Below are 16891 nucleotides of genomic sequence, written 5' to 3'. Positions count from 1 at the left end.
ACACCATATAAAACCCAAAACAAGACAAACACACTCAGTAAACAAGCTCATATTATAATATGAGATGCAAGCAACCATGCAAACAGGTTACAGTCTCATTAAGACACATAAACACAACAACAGTTTGCAAAAATGATTATCATTTCATCACAATAACTTTAAGATTAAAAAAAAGATATCTCTAAAATAATCCCTGATTTCCACTAGAAACAAAGAAACAGCAGCACACACTTCAAGCAGTGCAGGTGTCGAGCACTGGGCCAGACTGTCATACACACATTAAAAAAAACAAAACCATAACAAACAGATAAAACATTCACACTATTTAGTCCTCATTCAAGGCCACGCGTAGTTCATTAGAGAGAAGGCGGTTTTTCTCAAGTTGCTGGTAGAGGCGATCTTTGCAGTCAGACAGCAAGTTGAAAAACAGAGAGAGGACAGGCAATCAGAAGAAAAATAGGAAAAGAGAAAGTGCATTGCCTGTTGATACCTACCTTCTTTAAGATAGATCACTGAAGACCTTTTAAATCTTTGTAAAACTGCAATGTCACTGAAAATATCTGAATAGCTTTAAATTAACATGATTGTAAGTGTTTTGATGCTGTTGTTTTTTGGACAGGGAGTTTTGGTAGTCCAGGTTTTTTTCCCCCTCTGCAGCATGTAAAGCATGGCAGGACAGTGTGTTGAGTGAAAACAGAGCAGCAGAAGATTTAAGCCAGGAAGGTTTAAAGGAACAATGGCAGCAGCTTGTCCTAATAAATAATCACTTAAAGTGGATAGTGTGGCAAGAAAATAGAAAGAATAATGAATCTGTGTTCAGTCATAATATCCGTGATCAAAGGTGTCTTAGCATATGCTCAAATATGGCTGGTCAACATCAGAAAAGGATAAACTGTTCCTCATTCATCCGGCGGCAGCCTAAGTTTATTTGCACATTGAGTGTAAGAATGTGGCTCAGCAAAATCTCCTAACACACACAGCTCCAGAAACTGCTCACTTCTGCTTGTCTCTCTGTGTCTGGCTTCATGGAAATAGGTTTAATAAAAGGACTCAGGATGTGTGATTGTATATTTATTCAAATATATGACAGGATACTGTGTATCATACAAAGCCCATGTGTCATCATAATCACCCATATCAGTTTCATCCAGTTTTCCCAGCAAGCAGACGAGACGGCTCAACATCTCTGACATACTGTTCTGTATTCCACCATTACCCATTCCTCTACTTTACCACAATCTTCCTGATAACAATCCAACACTGCCTCCCTCCACTTCTCAAATCTTTCCAGTCAGCTCATCCTACCACAGTACGAAATATTGAAAAGTGCTAGCAATGCATCAGTTTCAAATGCAAAGGGAAAACACAACTCGGCTCAGCTTTCAGTTAAGTCCCTGATGATTTAGGTTTGTGTGCTTAAAGCACTACTATGATATTCCTAATACCTCAGCTTAACAGAACAGTATCTGAAGACAATAAAAAGGACATTCATTGAAATCTCTAAAACTACACCAAGGAAAGCAGGGTAAGGCTCAGCTAATGGTTTGTTGAGATGTAGAAACAAAATGAAAAAAAACACAAGTTCCTGGTTTTATCAGAGCCACAAATAAAAAGAAATTAAAAAGGACAAAAAAAGGACAGAGTGAAGAGATACAGCTTACATCGAAGGAAGGATGTTTATTTTTTACACAACGCAGAAAGATTCTAGGATTCTGTACAAGAGATGGGATGCGAGTGACGTTGACATGTGGATGAAAACATGAGGGAAGGAAAGCAAAGACAGAGAGGGAAGGGGAAATGGAGAGAAGGCTGGTGAGAGCAGACAGATGCTGCTCAGCCGGCAGGAGGCGTCTTTGATGAGGTGTAAACAATTTATCTGCGTAGGAAAGAAGAAGCAGAGTGAACCAGGGGGGTCGCTGCGATGGGACCTATCCAGTGCGCACCACAATACACCATAACCAACGGACTCACGGCACCTCACTACAAACTCACAATGCATAGAGGAAACTCAACATGAGACAACACAATGCTGACAAGCACAAACTGGAGGCTGGGGCTACGACATCCCCTCTCCGATCAAAACCTTTCTACTAAAACATGAAGAGCAGCGCTGGACCGGTCACTTGTCCACTGAATACTCAGATGTTTAGTAAAAACGCTAGGAGACAAAGTTATGACAATTCAACAGGGACGAGGGTCTAACAAATAAACAAGGGACACAGAAGGGGCCTTTCTTCTAGACAGAAGTAGACCATTATTAGTAGAAGAGGGAAGACTGAATTAGATTAATTGAAATGCTTCTTTTACAGAGTTCAGCATTTCAATAGACAACCTGCATGCAGCATTTGGGATGTCAAAACATCAGGTGAATTGACCACAAATATCACCACATTTACAAAAATCCATCACCCGCAGAACAATATCACATGAAACATATACAACTCAGAAATCAACTGGAAAACGTAAGTGCTTTTTGTTTTTGTTCATGCATTACATTCACTCAGTCTTGTTTCCAGTATTCATCTAACATCAGTGATACTGACACAGATGGCATAAGCACTTAGAGTGAGTTGTAGTCATTTAGACAGCTTCAGTTACACAGACATGGAGTACCACAGTGTCTGTTTTAAGACGTTTAGGTTAAAACAAAATCTAAAAAAAAAAAGTGCATAACCATTTACGATCCAAGGACAGACACAAAAGAAACTAAGGGAGACGTCGGAGGCGGGGGCGTGGTACATAGAAGGGGGCAAAGGATGGACGGCGGAACAAACAGGCATGGCAAGTTGAAAATTACATGGAAGTCATGTCGTTGAGGGCGTGGTCCAGCTCCTCGCTGATGGCCTTGTACTTCAGTTTCTGGGCATACAACTCATCTATTGGTGGGCCAGGGATGTACGGGGGAGGGAGAGTTCAGTGACAGAGAGCAAAGGTGGAGGATCACATGGCAAGGAGGTGAAGGGTGAAGCATCCAGACCATTGACAAGAGAGGGAGGAGGACAGGAAAGAAGAAATGATAGAGAAGAATTTGGGAAAAGAGGAAAACAAAGTTACACCAGAAAATGATAGAATGGAAATGTACAAAAAATGAGGGCAAACTCCTCAGCACCGTGGACCGTTTATCTCACTGCCATATGGCTCTCAGCCGTTCAATGTGACCCTATGGACACTAAATCAACATCTAGGCCTAATACCTGATAAATGTCAAAGCCAGACCGTCCTACCTCCTCAAAAATTAACTAAAATTGATAAGGAAGGTAAAAGAGGCAATAAAACAAAAGCATGATGGTGTCTGAAAAAGAGGCATGATGAAATTAAGCAGAAAGAAGCAGAAACAGCAAAGAATTGGCTAGGAAAGACTGAGCACTTACCCAAATACCATGACCCATAATGATAATACTACTACTACTAATAATAATAATAATAATAATAATAACAACACTAATGATAACCAGAGTAGCATTCTGGGGTGAGGTGCAACAAAAAATCATACCTTCCAAGTCATCAATGGTCTTCTCAAGCTTGGCTACTGATCTCTCAGCGAACTCAGCACGGGTCTCAGCCTGTGGTCCAGAGACAGATTTATGAGTCAGAATGTGATACGACACCTGTGACTTGTATGAATGTTCCTGCGATCCCATACAAGGCCTTGTGAAACTTTACCTCCTTCAGCTTGTCGGTCAGGACCTTGATCTCCTCCTCGTACTTGTCCTCCTTCTGTGAGTACTGTGGGACAAAAGCAAAGACAGGAGTCAAACATAGGGACATGGAGTCCAATGCTTAATGTCCTGGTATATTCAAAGTGGCACCGCACACATCTTCTAAAGGCATATTGTTAAGTTAAACTGATGTGAAGAGATTTCAGCTCCCCGGGCTCCTCTGCTGATGGGTTTGACAGCATGCACTTGGCCGCAAGGTCGCACTTACCTTCTCAGCCTGGGCCTCCAGTGACTTCAGGTTGTTGGTCACAGTTTTCAACTCTTCCTCAAGCTCAGAGCATTTGCTGGTGTTTTAGACAAAGGGATGAAGTCGCAAAAGAGAAGGAGGAGGAGTTTGAGGAGGGGAAAAGGAGGGAAGCGAGGATGGATAGAACCAGAGGTGGACACAAAACGGGTGGAGGGAAGGTAAAGAGGAGGGAGGGAGGGAGGGAGAGGACACAAAATAAGTAAGAACTACAGGGATTGAATAAGGAGGGAACCCCAAGTGTTTCCCCAAGTGCCTTAACAGAGCAGTGAATGTGAGAATAGCAATGTGAGTCTCATAAAAGAGCAGTTGAAAATGAATTAAAACATGCTTTTTGAGTTAAACATGAGGGGAGGGTTATTCTTGCACAATCTCTGCTTTTTGAGTTAAACATGGGGGGGGGGGTTATTCTTGCACAATCTCTGCTGTGTTAGAGGCATGAAAGAGTGTATTACCCAGAATACAACAGCACAAAAAGAGTTGAGTAACAAGCACAGCAAGCAAAGAAGAGGCTTCATTCAGCAGCACGAATGAAAGTGAAAAGAGCCGCTCATCAAAAGACAGAAGTGTGTGTTAGTTTTGGTTTGTAGTACCTGTGTGACTGAGCAGCTTAGTGATTTCGTGCTTTGCTCCAAAACCCTTAGCTCTTCCTCCACTCTCCGAGCTCGTCTGTTAATGGGTGTGGCGTACGTGCGCAAGCCAGAACCATTCAAACCATGAAGAGCATGCAAATAATTAGCACATACAGTAAGAACATGGGGCACACTGTTCAATATGGGAACAGGTGTCATACTTTTGTGTATTAGTGCTGAAAGCTTCGACTGTTTAGACGCTGGTGGGCGTGCATGTGGAAATGCAGGTTTAGTGCACACACATGTGAAACATCTTACCCTTCTGACAGCTCGGCACGCTCCTCTGTACGCTCCAGGTCACTCTCAATGATGACCAGCTTACGGGCAACCTTTAGGTGCAGCATAGCAAAGTGTTACAACACAACACATACTTCACGAGTGACACAATTAGGACGCGGTTAACAGGTTTGGAGTGGAAGTACAAGTGGAAAGTGTACTCCTCCAGAATGGTTCAGTAGTATTGGCAACACTTTTTACAGACAGAGTGGTAATTTTGTTTAAACTATTCGCTATTTTTGAATCCATCTGTTATATTATTACAGAGGATATTGTCCCTTATCCATTTCTACACAGCCTCCACTTATGGGTGCTGAAAGGAATTATAGTTGCTGAAAAATACATGAATAAAGTTGTATGTCTACTGACAAACTGTCAATTTGTTAAATCAAATCATGAATATTAATATAGTCAAAATGTTGCCACAATTACACATACGTGGGTGAAAACTGGTTACTTTAACATTAAAAGGTTTAAGATTAAGTCTTGGAAATTCACCAACGATCAATAATTATCACAGTGTTTCATCACAGTGATATTGATTACAGATTTGTTTTGAGGAGGCCTGAAAAACTCGCCTCCTCATATTTGCGGTCAGCCTCCTCAGCGATGTGTTTGGCCTCTTTGAGCTGGATCTCCTGCAGCTCCATCTTCTCCTCGTCCTTCATGGCCCTGTTCTCAATGACCTTCATGCCTCTGTGTGAGGGGACAAACAGTTGGAGAGACTGTTAGGAATCAGGAACCTAGACATAATAAGGAAACACGTGTCCGGTGCAATGTAGCGATCTAGTACATCTTTAATGTAGTCGTCTTAAGGTGAATGGCTAAATATTTCCTGACATGAAAGAGGGGGAAATACAGGATTTGGGATGTGAGGAAATCACTGCGCTATCTGACACAGCTCAGTGAGCCAGTCCTGACATGGAGCTCTGCAGCACAGAGGAGCTGCTTGTGCCCCCATACAAAGGGCTGGAAACGCAGCTGCACTTGGAGCTTCGTGCCCTGCCACCTGGTCTCTCTACAGCAAAATGGCTGAGATCAGACGCCTGAGTCTTCGCCGCTAAAAAGGAAACCCACCTCTCGCTCTCATCAGCAGCCTTCTCAGCCTCCTCCAGCTTGGTCAGGGCAGTGGCCAGACGCTCCTGAGCACGATCCAACTCCTCCTCAACCAGCTGGATACGTCTGTTAAGGGAAGCGACATCTCCCTCAGCCTAAGGAGAGAAGGACAGCGCGTCAGAATTTGGATTTCACCACCTTTAACAAACAACCTGCAGATCACACGTGTTCATACGTACATGTCAGCCCAAAGAATATATATGGTGTATTTGTGTTTTTTAGGGTGTGGGAGGCTTTGTAGTGCACTCGAACTTTGTTTCATACCCAGTGGGTGAGTGTAGCTGCTCAAGTGTTTCTGATTGTCACCTGTGGGGAAGAGCCCTCCCTGGAGGCTTGACTCTGCTCCTCACTGATTACATAATAATGATAACAACGTCCCAAGCTGACAGAAGGTTGAATACCCTGCCTCATTACCAGGCCCCTGAGAGAACATTAACAAGGCTCGGGTCAAAGAGCCTGAGACAATTATTCTGTAAATGACTGTTCACATGGTTCGTATACAACCACGGGGGAGTCTCTTCTGGTAGTTCACAACTGTTGCAGACATTTCAGAATGACAGAGCTGGTCACATTAGTCATTTAATTTTTGTTTTAAGCTTTATTTAATTTGCATTATTAGGAATGTGATATCAAAAAGAGAGCAGGCCTTTATCTGCTTCTGCTTTCTGAGGTCTGCTCAGCAGGTATTAGAGCTACATTGTACTGAAAACGCACAATGACTTTTAAAACAGGATATAACTACTAGTCAGAGTCATTCAAAAGGTGTTTTGTCTGTTTTCGCCGTGCAGCTCAGGCTAAAAGTGCACAAAGCTGGACCCAAGTGCATTTCAAGGTGTCAATCTTGACAGGGGAGCTAGGCTACTCATTCTGTTTAAACTGAGGCAATGGTTTAAATTCCATTTCAACCATCTTGCATGACATAAATCAAAAACTGTCTGAGACTGGTCCCTGCACATAGATTTTCCCCTCTGGGTAACTACCGCTATGTTCTTCTTTGTAGCTGTGAAAATCTATTGTCCTTATATGGACAAGTCAAAGAGCATAGCTCACAGTGCACACTGGCACCTTAAATGTTGCCACAGCTCACTTTTAACTTCCTGGTTGCAATAAAAAATATATATTTCTCATGTGTTTTACCCTGTGCCGTGCTGCCTGCAGCTCAGAATAAACGGAGCTTACTAGAAAGCAGGTTGAATGGGACCGTTATATAGATATGGCATCAAACGGGAGATGCGAGCGTAAAGTAAAGCGGGAAGATATCTCAGCAACACAACGCGCCAGGGTCGCTTCAGAGGCTGAGACCTGGGCATCAGCGGCCTAACGTTACCAATTAGAGCCGCTAAGCCCGGAGCAGCAGGCAACCCCCTCAGTAACACTTAGTTTGTGGTGGCACAGCCAAGCGACAGAGCCACCCGCTGCTCCGTTTGGGGTTTTTTCAGAAGAAATCTCGCCGTACCACTGCGTGTCAATTCAAAGTGAAGACACCAAATGAAGTGAAGCGCGGCTGCAAAGGGAAAGGATGTGTCGTTCGGCGTGTGATGTGCGGGTCCTGTCTGACTATAGGCGGTTATTAGGCTAAGCATGCTTACTTGTTCTCTGGTTTTCCTCTCCGCAATCAACTCCTTCTGTAATCTCTCGGCTCTGTCTTCAGCAGCGTCTGCCTGCCCTTGCAATGATTTAATCCTTCGTTTTACTGCGTCCAATGATGTAGCTCCAGCCATTGTTTACTGTGCAACTATATATAAATATATGTTTTAAGAAAAATCCCCTATCCCTGCAGAAGCACTATTTCCGAGAAACTGAGAGGCAACGAGGTGACGTCCTTAGATTGTGCTGAATGCTGCGTGAAGACAGCCAGGTCAGTGCGCAAGCTTTCCGGAGGCGCACTCTGCAATGCTCTCTCATTTGTTCAGGAAGTAGCACTACGCTGGTATCAAGAATAAGCCGTAAAAACTAAAATATTCTGCATGTTTTGTGCAAAACGTCACGCGGTGGAAACCTGTTGCATTGTCCCCTATAATAATTGAATATTGAATTGAATTGATGCAAAGTAACAATGTGTTTTAATGAGAGGATTACTCCCTGACACTACATTGTGTGCATCATGCTGGTGGTGGCGGAATAATGGAGCCACAGCGCCCTCTGCGGGTCAATCCTCCCTATTACATAAGGTCATGAAATATTCTGAGACCACAGGGAATTCAATAAGTCCTCGCTGGATCAAGTAATTACAGGCTGCATTCTGGACTTTGCGAATATCACAGGAAATCAGTCCAGACACAAGAAGAAAAAACAAGGCCATAAAAACTGAGTATCATTTAAAGTCATATGAGCGCTTCAACTATACTTAAAGATCCATAAAGGCCTATTAAGACAGGATCCACAGCAGTATGTATGGAGGCCTATAGGGAACAAAATTCAGAATTAAGCTTGACAGGCTAAAGCTCACTATAAAGCAGCCTAGAGCCTCTAAGACACTAACTCCCTGAGGGAATCCAATTAAAGTATTGTTACAGCAAGGTGTGTTCAGGGCCACTCTGCAAACTGACTGACTGTGGTGCTGCACACGAACTTGACCCTGAATGATTCATTAATGGGATTGTTGGTCATCAGAAAATGTTTATGAAGATCTAAAGTGTGTTTAGTGTCTCCAGCTGGTCGAGACCTTGAATTGCCTAAATCTAAATTCTTTACATAGTTTCACTTTTATGTGGTGGAATAAAAGTATAACTATGAGAAATAAGGGGATCATTTATTTAGTTTTCTGTAGACGAGCTTAATTTTTCTTTTCTTTCTTTTTTAAGGGAGACGCTGCATGGGACGTTGCTGATGGGAAGCAGCGTTTTTCCCTTTGGTAAGCAAAGAGCACAGGCCGCAGATGTGAGCTCTATCTTGACCATATAAAGCAGTGGGCTATATTTATCCGGGCGCTTGCTCCCCGTGCGCTTGGGAAGACTGCACATTTAGACTTGTTCACTCTTCACTCTGAATAAGACTGGTTGGGCCGGAGACATGTGAGACTGGATACTTCTGGATTTAAATGAATAAATAAATAAATAAATAAATAATAATAATAATAATAAAGTTTTATCCAGTTTAATGCTTGACTTAATCTATGGATGGAGTGGATTTACAAATTTAAAAAAAAGTCAATCTGGCTTTCGTTGGGCTGACTTGTAAGAGTTTGTGCATGTGATCTTTGATATAACATAAGGCGACAATTCAACAATAGTTGGTTTGATTAAAATGCCAATTAGGAGTTTGATGATGATGAGTTTTTCCTGGATGGGCAAATGTACAAAACGCACACCATCCCAAAGGAATGCGATTTCAGAGTTGATAGATAAAGTCAGTTTGGAGCAAAGATAGGAGACTTTATTTCTCAGTGGCGTTGAATTGTCGCCCCCACCCTTCCACCCCCCACCCCCCACCCACACACAGTGATGAGAGGTTGAAGATGTGAGGAAGAGTTGTGCAGGAATTGTGCCTTTGTGAATCCCGTCCCTACTTACATCGGTAGCTTTCTTCTCAGCCAGTTCAAGTTTCTCCTGGGCGTCTTTAAGAGCCTCAGAGTACTTGTCCAACTCATCCTCAGTTCCCTTCAGCTTCTTCTGCAGAGCTACCAAATCGTCCTCAAGCTGAGGCGCGAGTTTCAGTGCAGGACAGTTTCAGAGGTGATCAGCAGGAGAGTTGCGTGAGCGCGCACAGTGCGCAAGAACGCGGACAGACGGACACGCAGGACAGGAGAGGACAGGACAGGACAGGACAGGACAGGGGAAAAAGAAGAGAGAAAAGAGAAAAGTTAGGGAAGCTCATGCAGGTCAGGATAAGATACCTTGGTGGCGACCTCCTCAGCGGCCAGCAGCTTTTCCTCAGCAGTTTGGAACTCCTCAAACACTTTATCTCTTTCATCTTCAGTAACACGCAATTTCTTTTCCAACTCTCTTATTTCGTCCTCTAACTATACATGCATATAAAAGACATTACATATGAGTTAAAAACAATATGGAATAAACATGCAACAATTCAATTCATTATCATAGATGATTGATTTATGATTTTAAATCTTCAAAATGATAATCATAATGTATAAATTCTATATTTACATCACTAACTGTCAAACAGTTGAGAAGAGACTTAGTAACATCCAAAAAAAAATCATGAAGGTTGAGTTATTCTTAACTTAATCCTTATTTGGGATTATCCAAGAAAGTAATTAATCCGTATTTAGGACGCGATCCATTTAAAGGGCAGCAGCTTTATGCTGCTGCTGGTGGTGTTCCTGCTTTTTTTTTTTCTATGGATCTTTGAGTTTTCCCACAAAAGACAAAAAAAAGGAGAAAAAAAATCAGCCGACCTGTTTGCTCCTGTCCTCAGCTGCTTTCTTGTCTGACTCAGCCTGCTCAGCTCTGTCCAAGGCATTCTCCTTGTCGAGCTTGAGCATCTGCATCTTCTTCTTGATGGCATCCATGGCTGCTTTTTTCTGTTTGGCGGCACCAACAAAACGTCCAAATGAAAACCAAAGAGAGCGAGAGAGGAGCTGGGCGTCTGTGCCTTACTGAACGCTAAGCTGGAGTGCAGGCTCTGCCTGACTGTGCCCTGTCAAATATGTACTTTCAAGGGGGGGTGACTGGATTCCTTTGGACATCCAATACTTTTTGGGAGGAGGCGTGTGTGGGTGCCCGAGTGTTTTTTAAGGATCTGCTCAGTGATTCGTCGCTCCCAAACATTTGACTTTTGATACGCCTGTATATGGGGTGTGATGGACATGAAGGCAGCTCCCACGGAAAGGCTTCCAAATGGTAATGTAACAGAAGCCATTAAATGCACAGAGAAGATGTAGATGAACTGAGTTCTTACTGACTGAGCACATCTTGAAGTCTGTATGTGGCACTTGAGTACAGTTTGATTTTTGTTTTTACCACTGTGACCACTCACAGTGGTAAAAACAAACTGTACTCACATGTGGTAGTTATCGTTTTATCAAGTGCCAAAATAATTCATTTTCTTGAATGTTGAATAAATCTGGGGCATGGTTTCTTTTCTTTTTCATGCAGATTATACTTTCTGATTTCACAGGCTGGTAGTGTTGGACACCATGCAGCTGCAGTTACAGTCTGAACAAAGCATTTGTGAACCTCTGTCTTTCTGTCTCTCTCTGTGGCTGCCTGGATGGGTGTGTGAGTGTAACTTCCTGTGGGATAAATTGTAGTAGCTCTGGGCAAGTGGACTGTGTGAGAAGAGATGCTTTCGGTAAGCCAGGCAAGCCCTAGAGGCATTGTTCGGAGTCTGGAGGGCTCAAGACAGGGAAGTGTTTACCTGATAATGTATCAGATATCCGCCCTGTAAACTGTTGATGTGTCATTTGAATGTGGCACCACAGCATCCAGCCCCTGCTGGGCAGGATGGGTTTTATACCTCAATTACCACAGCTCAGCCACTGATTAACATGGCATTTGAGAAACGTTAACTGCTTTACAAACTACTAAAAAAGAACACTACAGTTTATGTGCAGCTCATTTGTTAGACACTTTATAAATATGAATGAATAAGACTGTGTTACCTTAGATTTCCTACAATTTTGCTATCATGTATGAATTAAGAACTGATCATTTAATTCAGAAATCCTATTTAAATTCACCAAACTGAAGGAAAGTTAAAGCACACAACTGTAGTGACTGAGGATCACTGAGTGTATATGAAGAGCTGAGGACACCCCAAGTGTCTTCAAGTCTCCACAAAGATTCTTAAGGATATTTTTAGCATCGCCTTCTCTTTCTTGCACCTGCCTTGGTCTGTAATATGGATCCAAGGGTCTGTGCCAAGAGTCCAAGGTCTAACGCTATTAGATATGTCCCCTAAAATAATCCTTCTCTTGCTTAGGCTTTGGTCTGTTCTATAGATTATTGTTGCTAATGGGAAATGGTCTTTGCAACTTTCTCATCACGTTACTTATATCATTTAATGTATTGTGCTGGTAGACTTTGACTGATGGGCACAGTAATAGAAAAATATTTTGATAATCTGGGCTCAGTTTAGACTGGTATTTGAATAATTGTGATTGGCACTGAAAAACACAGGAGCAGAGATCCAGACTGATTTCTTTTGCTGGATCACATTTCTGGAAAAAGCTTCTCTTTTTTTCAATGTGTTACCTATATGAATAAATATTATTCTACTTATAAAATATGTTGTACTTTAGGCTACATTGGTACAATTTTTAAGTTGTATGCTTACAGTGTTTTAATTTAAAGTTATTTATTCAATATTTCCCAGAAATCCTTTATCATACAATATCACTGACAGTAAAGCACAAGTGGGGTTTCCTTCATTCGCAATTTGATCTTAATTATCATCAACAGTCTTTTCACTTAATGGACTCAGGGGAGTTTCATGATGGCACACGAGATTTACTGTGGCATTCTGGGAATGAAAATAAGCTCCATTATAATGTTTTCCTTTAACACAGGGGCACAGTAAAAATAGCCCAGGGCCCAATACGCTTGTTTTGTAGCCACAACTCTCTCCTCACATACAAACATTATTGAAAGCCAAATGTGTTCCAGCTTACATCCCACGGGAAGATTTACAGCACACACACATTAATACAGAGCTATGTTTCGTCAGTACATTATAAATGAATCAATGACAAACTCAGTGTTTAATCTTAAAAAAAAAAAAGTAAACTATTGCCCACAACATTTGAATTAGAATCAAGTAGTTTACTTGCAAGACCAGGAATTGATGAACAAACTAGTGTCTCCCTCCCTCCCTCCCTGCCTATCTTTGCCATCAGTCGCATTAGTGAAGAACTTATCGCCTTTGTCTGTGTTGAAAACAGCGAATGCATGAGCTCGTTCAACAGCCAAGAATCTCCATAGCATTCATCCTACTAGGCAGCAAACAGCTGTGAGGATGTAGTATGACTTTACTGAATGACAAATTCATTCTTCACAACATAGACTGTTTCTTACTCTGAAAAAAGAAAAAAAAAAGAAAACAGACTTGGCCATCAAACAACTGTTGCCCATTTTCTGGACAGATCTGAAATACTCTGTTGGAATCCCAATCGTCTCTGTTTCTGGACTCAGTCGTCTACACGAGGCGACAGCTGAGTGAAACAGGTGCAGCAACGAGCGAACGAGAATCCAGATTCATGCTCACTACACTACACTCCACTCTTTGCCCTCCTACCAAGTCAGAGTTTTTATGGCCAATGGTGATAAACAAGATTATAACAGTTGCAGTATCACATAAAAACATGAGACGCCTCTGAGTCGAAAAAGTATTTTTAGTGTTATGAGTAAATATAGATGTAACAAGGGCAAAACTGGACACATAAGGGGTCAAATTGTCAAATTTCACACAATTCAAGGCATTGACAACTGAGACAAACACAACAGTCCCTGAACTCTCACACTTCCAACTCTGTAACCCTGTGACCTGGAGGCAGCAGCACAGCCCGTCCTCTTGTCAATTTAAATGACGCGTCCCTCTAAAGCTAGTACTGTAACACTGTATTAGTGAATCTGTTCGGCCCACAGTGACGACCCACTGTGTATATGGAATGTCCGGTTCCTCTGAGTCGCCGCTCAGGGAGGAGCCGACTCGAGCTTGACTTGGCTGTTGTGCCAGAAGTCATGTTTTAATAAGAGCACCCTTGGGAGAAACATTTAAGGTGGTTTTCTCATGTCCAAAATCTCACTGCATTAGAGAAACTATGTGTCTGCTTCTGTTGAGGCTCAGCCATGACGCCTGCTGTTCCGGGAAAATATATGAAAGTACTTGTTCTTGGAAAAAATTCTGGCATTTGGTATGAGAATATAAAATATTCTTTAAAAAGTGAGCTATTGATTTCAATGAACACAAGACAGTGAGGGAATACAGTACTGAGGGAGGTGACTTGCCCTTCTCTGAGTGAAAGTCTAAGAAGCAGAGCTCTGGCAGGCTCCTCTTCAAATACCATGTGGAGATTTCTGCAGACACCGTCCAGATATATATAGAGAGAGCTCCTTGGCCCTTTGAGACAGTACCCGGGGGATTAGATCGCTCCATGAAGGGGCATAATCATTTAGCATAGCAAAAACGGAGAGGGGGTAACTGGGAGGGTGTAACCCAAGCCGTAACCCAACCCTGGTCGATGTCGCGCTGCTGCCGGGTTTATTCACAGTAATGTTCCACTGACATACACCGGTAGTTGTAACACTTGAACTGGTATATTAGTGAACACAGGTGGACAAACTGGACATCTAAACACAGCCAGGGCACAGAGGCAGTCTCAGTATTTTCCTTGATGGATAGTTGCAATACGACTGTGACACTTTGACTCACACAGTTCAGTGTGGTGATAAATCTGTCATTAAGAAAGTAAATCACACATAAGCATCCCCTCAGAATGTTGTCATTTCATGTAATATTTTTGCTTACTTCACTTTACTTTATTGTTTCTGTTTACCACAGAACGAGGAGCTCAAAATTAATAATTTTCCACTGCTTGCATCTGAGGAGTCAAATTCCTGGGCTATGAAGGTCAAATATTTCAGCTGCAGGTGTTTCATTGAAGATGGGTAGCATTCCTCCTGTGCCAAGTTTTTGCCACTGTACAAGTAGCTGCTGTGAAAAGAAATGATCTGTCAACTCGCAGACTGTTAAGGCCAGACATGAATCTCTCACGGACCTGGAATGAGGCACAAACTTTTACAAACTTTTACTCTTACACAGTTTTATAGAAACGCCCATGACCACCACTACGACTCTAAGGGGAAAACTGGGAAAAGATTTGCAATGATAGTGAACATCTAAAGGTAAATTTGAACTTCAGATTTTCCCTATTGTGCAAATACAGAAACAGTGAACAATTGAGAGGGTAAAAGAGATTCAGGTGTAATTTCCATAAGAGACTAAAGTTTGCAGAGAATCCTGAGTGACACCGTGCAAGCAGCTATGACCTACTGAGTGAAAACACAAGCTGGGCTGTGGAGTAAAAATACCAAACGTGGAGGCTTCCAGTACTGCAAACACAAATGTGGGTAGAAGTCATAATGGAGGAATATTTGTGGCCTCGACGGCGCTCCTCCCAGACTGTTTGTTTGTGTTCCCCTTCTGCAGATGGGGACACACAGAGAGGCAAGAATGTCAGCCATATCTGATGCTGCTCAGTCAGCTTCGACCGAAAGAGGGGAGGGGGGCGAGAAAGCATTCGGGGGGAACTGTCACGATTCATTTCAAGCTCATGTGGGATGCCATGCTAGAATCCTGCTGTAAAATTAAATTCTCCAAAAAGGCCAGACATGTTGTAGCCCGAAAAACTGGAGCAGAGAAAAGTCAATTCGTCTGACATCCTGCAACACATTTCTGTCTTCAATTTAGAAAAGCAACTTTTTTGCATCCTAATTGTGTTTATTTGTACGCAGAAAAGGGCAAGTCAATAGGGAGGTGGAGAGTAAATGATTGTTTACAGGCAACTTGGACTTCTCCCATTTCCAGATAAGAGATTCCTTCCGCAGCATCACGGTTGTGTCCTGCTCAGAAATTCTTCCCTCAGGGATCAGTTTGCTGTTGAAAGATCTTTCTAAATCACACACACACATTAACACTCAATGTCCTTCATCATATACAGGACATGATGTCTTCACCCTCCCGCTGCCTAATTATCGTCTTTTTTTAAATCTTTTTATCCTGGTCATACTGGTTCACAGCTGCTCAGCATCTTGTTGATAGCGCTCTTGAAATATTTTTCTTCAGTCTTTTGCCCCTTATGTCACAGGGCTCGACGTTTTAGTGTTTGCACACGGAGGGAGAATCTTTCATACATGTGTCCATATATGGGCTCTCTCTCTCTCTCTCTCTCTCTCTCTCTCTCTCTCTCTCTCTCTCTCTCTCTCTCTCTCTCTCTCTCTCTCTCTCTCTCTCTCTCTCTCTCTGTGCTGCTCTCTCTCTCTCTCTCTTGTAAGTGAGGTAGAGGAGACAGACAGAGGAGAGAGCTAAGTTGCGGGGGCTTTTTGTGAGGTCCAAAGACGTACTCAATATTTCTTTCCATTCCACAGGGCTATAAAACTTCTTGGTATGTGCTTCCAGCTCAGCCACTGTTCTCCCGGTTACAGCCCTGACTGTCAGAGGCCTCTGGCACTGGGAAATGAAACAATTGCAAGACAAGGAGGATGCTGGGCTTGCCTTTGTATGTTTTTGTGACCATAAATGTTTCTTAATATTTCCTCTCAACAACAACATTCATTGTAATTACCTATCAAATCACTTAGAATAAACATTTATAACAAAAAGAAGAACTTCTTCTTTTCCAACTTTGAAAAAGAAAGTGAAGCTTTATGTGAAGTTTATGAGTAAGACTCCCACACCACAAAATGACCATAGCTTGGCTGAAGAAAAAGCCATAATGTGGAGCGTGTGTGAGAGTCTATGGTGATGAGACATTCCAGTGTGGTTTTGAGTGGCTGTTTCAAAGCTTGCAGGCTGTGTGTTCACCGTGACTGGGTCACAGTGGTCTCTCTACGGTGAGGAATGCTACAGGAACCCACAGCTCTGCGGCACCTGCATTCTTACACCAAAGCCTGCCTGCCTGCCTACAGCCCCACGTTTGATCAGATGCCGTGACCATTTTCCAGTCAGGCTCAGACTCACCACTCAGCCGGGGAGCTAGATAAAACAGTTGTGCAAAGTCACTCATCGAAAACAACTGTCTGAAGGCACAGACATGAGGATAAATAGACATCCATCTGGTGTGGTTTGGTGAGTTCCTGCTTTGAGGCCTTGGATGTCTAAGATAACAATATACAGTACGATAAGAAGACAATTATGCTCCTGGGCTGCTTAAAGACAGCAGTGCTCTCATCAAAAGCATGGGAAAGACCAGTGCAGCAAGGAGCTCTCAGATCCTCCAATTATGT

At 42.5% G+C, this 16891-nt stretch overlaps 1 protein-coding gene across 1 annotated transcript; it reads right to left on the bottom strand.

Moving 5' to 3' along the window:
- Positions 1 to 1058: 1058 nt before the first annotated feature.
- tpm1 (tropomyosin 1 (alpha)) lies at positions 1059 to 10655 on the bottom strand. The gene is made up of 10 exons (XM_083973345.1): positions 10345 to 10655; positions 9500 to 9625; positions 5949 to 6082; positions 5450 to 5567; positions 4854 to 4924; positions 3928 to 4003; positions 3664 to 3726; positions 3494 to 3563; positions 2798 to 2876; positions 1059 to 1876 (listed from the first exon to the last, which is right to left on the bottom strand). The coding sequence occupies exons 1-10, from the start codon at positions 10456 to 10458 to the stop codon at positions 1873 to 1875; spliced, it is 855 nt and encodes a 284-aa protein (XP_083829471.1). The 5' UTR covers positions 10459 to 10655; the 3' UTR covers positions 1059 to 1872.
- Positions 10656 to 16891: the final 6236 nt, after the last annotated feature.

This window comes from Trachurus trachurus, assembly GCF_905171665.1.
Source record: "Trachurus trachurus genome assembly, chromosome: 6".
Lineage (NCBI taxonomy): Eukaryota > Metazoa > Chordata > Actinopteri > Carangiformes > Carangidae > Trachurus > Trachurus trachurus.
This window is presented reverse-complemented; position numbering and strand designations above follow the sequence as displayed.

What these genes read in the sequence shown, in the direction of transcription:
- tpm1 (XM_083973345.1), bottom strand. Translation starts at nt 10,458, where the DNA reads ATGGATGCCATCAAGAAGAAGATGCAGATGCTCAAGCTCGACAAGGAG. An exon ending in GCTGCTGATGAGAGCGAGAG is followed by an intron (nt 5,568 to 5,948) that starts GTGGGTTTCCTT and finishes CCCCTCACACAG; the next exon opens with AGGCATGAAGGTCATTGAGA. An exon ending in CGTGCCGAGCTGTCAGAAGG is followed by an intron (nt 4,004 to 4,853) that starts GTAAGATGTTTC and finishes CTAAAACACCAG; the next exon opens with CAAATGCTCTGAGCTTGAGG.